At 34.4% G+C, this 9,156-nt stretch overlaps 1 protein-coding gene across 1 annotated transcript; it reads right to left on the bottom strand.

Moving 5' to 3' along the window:
* Positions 1-4,803: 4,803 nt before the first annotated feature.
* LOC107414760 (scarecrow-like protein 8) lies at positions 4,804-7,366 on the bottom strand. The gene has a single exon (XM_016022938.4). It carries the CDS (start codon positions 7,135-7,137, stop codon positions 5,236-5,238), a length of 1,902 nt encoding a protein of 633 aa, XP_015878424.3. The 5' UTR covers positions 7,138-7,366; the 3' UTR covers positions 4,804-5,235.
* Between the last annotated feature and the right edge of the window lie 1,790 nt (positions 7,367-9,156).

Genomic DNA, 9,156 nt, shown 5'->3' with positions numbered 1-9,156 from the left:
AGGGCTCCAAGGTTCCAACGGTAACTTTTCTTTTTAGCGTTAATGCCCCTCCTTGTGCATATAATTACCAGAATAACATAATCGCCTTTCAACCGTTTGATTTTATGCTGGACCCACTATCATCGTTCGATTCAAACGCCGAGTTTGGCCGTTGGTGTGGTTTTGCCTAAATTTCGGGAACATATCGGTATGTTGCAATTTGCAAATCCCAAAAGAAAATAAGAAATAAAAAACCAAAAAAAGGAAAAAAAAAAAATCCTATTGTTCATATGAAAACTAACCAGATGAAATTTATTTTATTTTATTTCAGCTTTCTTTTTTGTTTTGTTAACTTTTTTGATTTTTTTATTGAAAAAAAAAAAAGCTTTTCTATTGATTTCAATGTTTTAATAATCATTTAGTTATCCTAACATTTTAATGATTAATTATTAGTTATAAATTAGTGCTACATAGTACCTTCTAAACATTTTATCTATGATTTTTGCAAAATAATAATAATAATAATGTCCCTTAAATGTCAGTAAGCTTGATCCAAAAACCGAATGTCAGCAAGCTCTAGAAAAATTATTTTATTTATTTATTTTTATATTAGAGGTAGGTGGATTAAAACTTGGTAGTATTATTTAAAAAACCAATGACTTTGTTACTAATTGAAAAGGCTTTAGAACTATAAATTAGCCTTTAATCAATCATAATGCATAGACCAAATTGTAGCTTTTATAAAAAAGTAACCAAGGAACCACTTCAACCACTATTAGAAGATATATTACCCCAAAAAAAAAAAAAAAAAAAAAAAAAACCATTATTAGAAGATATAGAAAGTCAGGTCGTATTGGGTCATTAAGCTTACATTATTACAAATTATGATTCCTAAACAACTTTAAATCTTTCTATTTGACTCCTAATTAATAATTTATTTGATTTCTAGTTGATTTTTTTTTTTTATGGAATTTAGTTCCTAGTTATTCCTCATTTTAATCATCTTTGTTTTTTGGTTTTTAGTGTGATACTGTTTTTGTTATTATCGATTAACAGTTAAGGATATACAAAAATTGTTAATTACATCTAAAAAGAAGCAAATGTCCGGTGATAATGAAACAAAGTTAATAAATTGATATTCTAACCCGCTTTAGGAGCGTATTATCAACCCTAGAGAGAGACACACACAAAAATAATTAATTTTAATATTTAAATCGATACATGTATTTCCTTTTCATTTTCTTTACGTATATATTAATAATTTCTTACCTTATATGTTAAAGAACTACATAACAATTAGAAAAATGCATGATTCAACTTCTTCTTCTTTTTTCCCTCCTTATTTTGATAGAAAGGAAAATTATTTTGCACAAGCACTCAAAATATAGTGCAGTAGCAGTCATATTCAAAATTTCTATTCTTTCTTTTTTTTTTTTTTTTTAATCAAAGAGAAACTTTATTAAGTAGAAATATTATCAGACAAAATATTAGCCACATTAGACTGGTTACTAGGGGTCCAGTATGGTGGTAAATGCCCACTTAGAAGTTTTTTAGCTATTCAATCTGTTGCCTTATTAATTAAAATATATATATATATAGATAATTTTGTATATAAAAATATATATTAAAATAAATAAATAAATAACATAGGTTTTATAGAGGTACATATGGAGATTTTTGCCATGGCAAAGTATGTAGCAAAGAGTGAGCGATCTTCTTAATTACGTGTTTATATGGCACCTGAACACATAGGATAATGTAAGCAATACAACCAAATTCTCGTATCTAACGCCAAAGTTTTCATTGATTATCAATTAATTATGTCAATTAAAATATTATGATCAAGTGCGTTATTATCATTCTTTATTTTATATCATAATTTAAGAAGCATATCTTTACATTGATAAAACCGAATTATCTTCTACATCTTGTTTCCCTGATAGAGTTTTTATTTAATTTGATGTGGGTGAGATCTTTTTTTTTTTTTTGTTTTTAATGGAATTTTTCATTTATGTTTGAAACACCAAAAATTGAACGTCAAAAGCATAAAATCCTTAAAGTTATTAAGTAATTTTAAATAAGTCTTGAAAGTCTCTCCTTCAAAAAGAAAAGGGAAAAAAAAAAAAAAAGTCCTTTTCTATAAAGAAGAAAAGTCTTCAAAGGCGAAACCAAAATAATAATAAATCATAAACCAGTAATATGTATATATATATATATATATATCTGCAGTTTGTAGCTTTATATATAATTTGAATAATTTAAGATTTCTTTTTTATTTTTGGTAATGAATTTAAGACGTTTTTTTGAAAGGATAAATAATTACATTTAAAAATACATAAATTTTGAGGATTCTTATATATGGCCATTATTTATTTCTTCATCAACCTTTCTAAACATCTCAATCATCTTTAAGCATTTTGATGCATATGTAAACAGGAAAGGAAAAGATTCCTTCTCATATTATTATCTATTTGGAAAACTTTTTTTATCCATTTTCAGTTTATTATTATTCTTTAGTCAACAATCACTGGCTCACAAGTCACAGAATAACAACAATTAACATGTTGTACAATTTCAACAAATCTCAAATATTTGACTTTTCAAATTATTCCCAAAGGAACATTAAAAAATACAAAAAGTATATATATGGCATATTATTTCGAAAAATATTTTAAAATCCAAAAATTTGAGTTCTTTAACATTTTCATAGATAATATAACATGGCAAATATCCCAAATCCAGAAACAATATTATTTTTCCATGTAAGATAATACCAAGTCATTTTCCATGTAAATACTTCTCAATACACTTTGTTGGTCTCTCTGTCTGCATAGTGAACCAAAAGTCCATTGGGCAGCTTCAGAAAACCATATTGATCATTCAATTAATGGCAAGCAGAATAACACACAAACACACACACACACACACACACACACAAACAAAAGAAAAAAAGATAAAAAAGCTAGTTCATTAAAATTAAGAAACATAAATATAAATATCTCTTAATGTCCAGGAAGATAAATGACAAAAAAGCAAGAGAAAAGGTTTTGACTTTACCAACATTTAGGTTCCTTTTTGTTTTGACATGTTTTCTTCTACCTTGCTTTTAATCATTCAATTAATGGCAAGCAGAAAATCACCATAAAAAAAAAAAAAAAAAAAACCACTAGTGCATTAAAACAAAGAAATATAAATATAAATATTTCTTAATGTAAAGGAAGATAAATGAGAAGGAGCAAGAGAAAAGGTTTTGACTTTAAGACAATGTAGTTTCCTTTTTGTTGTGACATGGGTGACATAATTGAGATCAGCTCTATTCAACCTATCCAATCCAACAATCTCTGATCATTATTGGTTCTCTCTTTTCTATTTTTTTAAATTTTATTAATAATAATTTTTTATATATTTTTGGTTGGGTATCTGTTATTTTTGTTCTTTGATTACCTCATTAAAAAGGGTAATCTAATTGACTTTCCTTTCACAATGGATATATATAATTTCACTCATGCTTTTTGGTATAGCCCTGCCCTCCTACGAATATATATCTTTTACTGTAGCTTTTTTCTACTCAGGTCCAGAGCACATTATGAGTATTTGCTTCAATCCGTATTCCTTAGGTCACAAAACAATAACTACTTGGTGACTGTCATCATGAATGTAAACGCTCCACCAGTGCTTTCTATTTGTTATGCATTTATGTTTTTCTTTACCACACATACGCATTTCACTATTAATCTATCTATTTGTCTCCCCTAATATAAATGCGTAATTAATGGTTGAGTATCAAGTATTATTGCCAAAAATATGCAAAGGGATTTTTCTTTTTTTTAATATAGGAAAATTTTGGTGGTTTGGAATGAAAAAGAGGACATGAAGTTAGGTTGTCTTCATGCATATGAGCAAACTCAAACAAAGCCTTTGTTATTACTTTTTTGAATTATATAATTTTTATTTTATTTTATTTTTTTGGTATTTATTTATCGGATCATTATCTTTTTGCTGGTTTTGTTTGGTAGGAAAATTAGATTTTTCAAGTATTGAGTTTACAAAATGCATGACAAATAGTTGGGCTTAAAATTTTACATGATATAGGGTTGACAATTTGTTTGATGTCCTTGTTTCTTGTAGGAGTATGCAAGGATTCTATGGAATGAAGGAGCAAGGCAACTACAATCTAAAAATTCCAATATATTTTTATGTGGTGGCCAGGTTATGATGGGAAAAAGAAAATTGTTTGATTTGGAGGTAAAAAATGGTACTCAATTCCAAATTAAGCTTCAAGTACACCCTTAAATCCCACTAGAAATGTAGATGGTGATTGAAGAATAATATTCCCCAACCTCTCTTTATCTTTCAAGCGCATGTAAACAGGTGATGAAATTAATTTTGACAAGTCCCTGTCAACCTCTAGTATTTCCGAAGTACAAAAATACCACATGTTCATTTTTCATCAATACCCCATTTTAACAAACTTCTAAATTGTAATTTCTTAGCCAATTAAAGAACCCTGCAAAAGAAAAAAGCAAATTGAGCGTTGAGATGGGATAGCAAATTGAATTTCTTGATATTCATAAACTCATTAAGCACTCATGAAACTTGAGGCCATATAAAAATAATACAAGTTTTTTTTTTTTTTTTTTTTTAATGGACAAATAAAATGGATTTGATAGACAACAAATCTTGAACAATTGGCCAACAAAATCTCAGGGATGAGCGTGAACGATTGCTCAATCAAAAATTAACAAGTGCACGTGAAGCAGAGCCCTACCCTATCCCCCAAATATAAATTACTTGCCAAAAAGAAAGTGGTGTAACAAGATCCAATAACAAAATTCCACACGTATTTATATAGAATATATAACTAAAACTTTTTTGTTTTGGGGCTAAAATAAAATCCAAAGAAAAGCCTAAAAATAATCCAGAAGTGGAGCCCTCCATGGTTGGTAATGCAAGGGCAATCCACGATACAAGTCAGCAATATACCAAACACCACCTTTCATACACACCCAAAAAATTATAATAATCAAATGAGATGCACAAGAATTTTCTCTCTGGGAATCCAAACACTCATTTTATTTGTTTTTCGTTTGGTGGGTTTTTTCTATCTTTTCTTCTTTTTCCCATCCCATTTTCTCAGGAAATCGTCAATAATATTTTATAACAATTAATAATATTAGGGAGAAAGTGAGACAGAGAGAGAGAGAGAGAGAAGTAAAAAATAATAATAATAAAACAAAAAAAAGAAAATGAGTGAAGTTAACGCCAAGCAGATGCGACGGTGAGAGTGCGACCCATCCAACCAAAGCAAACCCCTCCATTTTCTTCTTTAACCGTGAATCGCGGGTCGAATCGGTTACCCGTACTGAGTCGCGCTTTAATAGACTCAGCAACGCTTTGACTCGACTGCACCAACGCGAACCCAGCCATTCCCATCCGGGCCCGCCACTTCCCAAACACTTCACATCTTTCAACACGGTCCCTCCCTTCGCACGCAACCGAGTTCCCCAGCTTCCGACTCACCGCCTCCTCGGCCTTGACTCGGTCAGTGTTGTCCCTCGGAACCGTCGACTCGATCGAGTCTAGCAGCACCCCGTAATACGCGCACGTCTCGTTGAATCTAGCCATGAAAGGCGCCGTATTGGTGTTCAGCTCCTGCTCCACCAGCGTCACCACGCGCGGGCCCAACCCCTTCACTCGCCGCAGAAGCTCGTCCCGTGGATTTTCCGTCGAAACGCTCTCATCGGGCATCCTGTACAATTTGAAAGCGAAATTCACCACCAGAAATTCGTCCGCCTCGCACCCAAGCGACTCCCGAGTCAGCTCTCCGAGTTTCTGACTCACCACGTTGAATTTTAGCGGTACCCGGAGACGCTCTGCCAGTTGACTCAGAGTTTCCCGAACCAATTTCAGCCTCTCTTCCCCACCATTTTCCGCAACGGTGGTGATCTTCACCATCATGGGCCTAACAGGGGCGACCAAGTGGAGAAGATTCCGGTACTGACCGCCTTCACCAATTTCGAAATCAATTACATGAAGCTTGTTGTTGTTGTGCTTGTTGTTGCTGGTTGATTGCTGCTCTGCTAATGTCGCTTCAAGGATTGCAAGGTTGGCAGCCATGAAACCTAGCTTGAAGCAGGGCGAGAGCTCATACAACATCTGAGTCGAACCTGCATGTTCCTGACTGAAAAGCTCCGCCACCGAAGGCGGATTCTCGCCGGGGACGACTCTCGATTTCAGCGCCGAGGCCGTGAATTCCAGAACCTTCTGTTCCGAATTGGGTTTCTGGTTGGGGTTGGACACCTGGCTCAGGCGCGTGAGGATCTCAGCCGCAGATTCCGGTTTCCCTTCGGATATTGCGGATGCGGCTTCCAGGAGCGACTGCTTGGAACACGTGGAAGACGCCGGAGAAGCCACAGACGAAGACGAAGAAGACGAAGAGGTCGGCGATGGCGAAACCGGTTTCTGGCTCTGGCTCTGGCTCTGACTCTGATTGGGGCTGATCAGGTTCTGTATCGTCTCGGACCACTCGCTATTAGTGTTAGTAATCACGGACACAGCGTCTCCTTCCTCTTCATCGTTATCATCGAGGAGCTCTTTCTCCAACTCTTGCAAACGATGGTCCATCATCTTCTTATCCGATGAATCAACAGCCAAACCACCACCAACAACGCGATTCTGAACAGCGTTCACATAGGGACCAACAGGTAAAGCCGGAGAAATGGATTGAGGACGGAGCTTGTGCAGAAGAGGCAAACCAAACCGCTGCTGCTGTTGCGAAGAAGCCGATGAAGACGACGACGTCGATGAAGTTTCCGAACCGGGAGATGAAAATTCTATAAGAGACAGAGGAGATATGGGAGAAGAGTGCTGGTAAGTCCTGGGTTTGACGGAGCGGAGGAAATTAGCGTTTGCGAGACCTTGGTTGGTGGGGTGGTGCTGGTATTGCTGATGGGATTGAAACTCCGCCAGAGTACGCTTTCCGACCAAGGTGTTGGGTGATTGCCTAGCGATCTGTGAAGCCGTGGGGTCGAGGAAGAGTCCCTGGAGCTGAGATCGGTGATATGGAGTTTGAGAGGCGTTGTTCATGGTGGTTGCGATGGATCTTCCGGCACCATAAAAGTCCGGAACTCCACCGCCTCCGGTGAACCCAGATTGCATTTTGAATATGATTTTTTTTTTTTTCTCTCTCTCTCTCTCTCTCTCGGGGGTTTCTGAGAGAATAAGAAGAGCTAAAAGAGTTGGCTTTTGAAGAAACGCATGAGATACAAAGAGAAAAAGAAAAAGAGAAGACAGTTTCCCTTATAGCTTTGAATTGGTTATAATGATAAAAAATTATAACTGAGAATGAGAGAGAGAGAGAGAGACAGAGAGAGAGAGGAGGTTTCCAAAACTCGCTCTTGGTTTTTCGGTTTTGATTTTTATTTATTTATTAAAATAGTGAAAACTTTTCGACTGAATCTACGCACGTATGTACACCATGAAATCATCACCGTCAGTTCTAAGTTCAACGTGATATTTATGAACAATCTACGGTGAATGGTTAACAGAGATATACTCTTTGTTCACACCGAATACCAGCTCTGCCAAATTCAAGCCGAAATGATAACACACGCTATCTTAATGCGCGGTGACATACACGAACGAATAAAGAAAGATCTACGCCTACGTGACAATCCCAGCTCTCGTTATTTTTCTTTATTTTTTATTTTTTATTTTTTATTACGCAAAGTACGATCGCATGCGAGGAAATTCAAAGCGGCGGTTTCATTCAATTTCGCAATAGGAAAAATTGAGATTCGCATGTCTTGCACGCGCTTTGGTTGAGGAGTGGAACATATATTCTGTTTTTTTTTTTTTTTTTTAAATTTTGAGTGAATGAGATGATCTTTATTCGGCTGTGATCACCTGACGGGACAGTTACGAACTATTCTAAAAGGCCATGGACAGAAGCCCAAGAATGCAATCCAGAACACTACGAAAACGACCCCTCAACCACGTGTAACAAATGGAAACGAGCTTTGACGAAACTTTAAACAACCACGCCGTTACTCTTGCAAAATCTCCTTTCGATGGTTCGCTGATTCGAAATTCTAGTAGCTGGTTTGTCCTAACGGACGATTCCCGGTAGATTCTAAGTAATTACAGACACGAGTCGGTCACTTGGGACTTCACGTCTCTGTAAAGAATTTTGTAAAGAAAACCTGAAAGTTGTCTACGTTGCTATCCCCATCCATTAAATCTATTGCCTCTGACACATACAAAAATTAAATTAAAATAAAAAATCCAAAATAAAAATAAATAATTTTTGCTTCCAACAGAAAATAAACTATTTTAAGTTTAACCCTTTAAAACTCTTTTTGCTTCAAATTAAAGTAAAATTCCTATGCGTCCAAAATAAAATGACATAAATGCCATTAGCACTAACAATTTACCTTATGCTTTTCAACTTGTTTTTATTAAATACAATTTGGTCCATAGAAGCAAATTGTTTGGAAAAGATAAGGTTAGCTTTTTTGGACCCACTTTTTGTGATTTGGCCGCCTATACCAGGATATGCAACTTAAAATGATGTTGAACCTAAAACTGGATGTTTCTATATATACTAATGATTTTTTGGGAACCGATTGGTGGGTAAAATTAAATATATTTCCTTCAGCAACAAAATATCAAAGTTTTTTTAGTTAGTTTGCATTTGTTATAAAGTAATTTCATTTTTTGGGAACGTATCTCATTGAAATTCATTTATCACTTATAAAATATACTTCTTAAACTGGAACGTTGGTTTCCCCCCCCCCCCCCCCCCCCCCCTTTTTTTTTTTTTTTTTTTTTGGCTGTGAAAATAATAGGTTGGTTAACTGAAAACTGAAATAACTATTAAATGAAATATTTTATGTAAGGCAGTCAAGGTATTGATACTTTTTTTTTTTTTTAATTGCCCCTTTTATCCAAATTTTTTATGTCATTTTAGATGATCCATTAACATAAAACAGTTCAACTGTGAATTAATTGGACATTGACCTCTCCCCAATATTGTTATCATTTTAGTGTCCCTGAAACAAAAAACAAAATATATATATATATATATATATGTATGTATGTATAACTAAAATCATATTGGATTCCATTGAAAATTTTATTTTGAACACATAACATTTTTTTTGCTAAAGAAAAAAGAAC

The sequence above is a fragment of the Ziziphus jujuba genome, chromosome 8 (assembly GCF_031755915.1).
Source record: "Ziziphus jujuba cultivar Dongzao chromosome 8, ASM3175591v1".
In the NCBI taxonomy this organism is placed as follows: Eukaryota; Viridiplantae; Streptophyta; class Magnoliopsida; order Rosales; family Rhamnaceae; genus Ziziphus; species Ziziphus jujuba.
The sequence above is the reverse complement of the archived record's forward strand: the minus strand, read 5'-3'. Positions and strand labels throughout refer to the sequence as shown.

Excerpts from the sequence above, each read along its gene's own strand:
- LOC107414760 (XM_016022938.4), bottom strand. The coding sequence starts at position 7,137 with ATGCAATCTGGGTTCACCGGAGGCGGTGGAGTTCCGGACTTTTATGGT.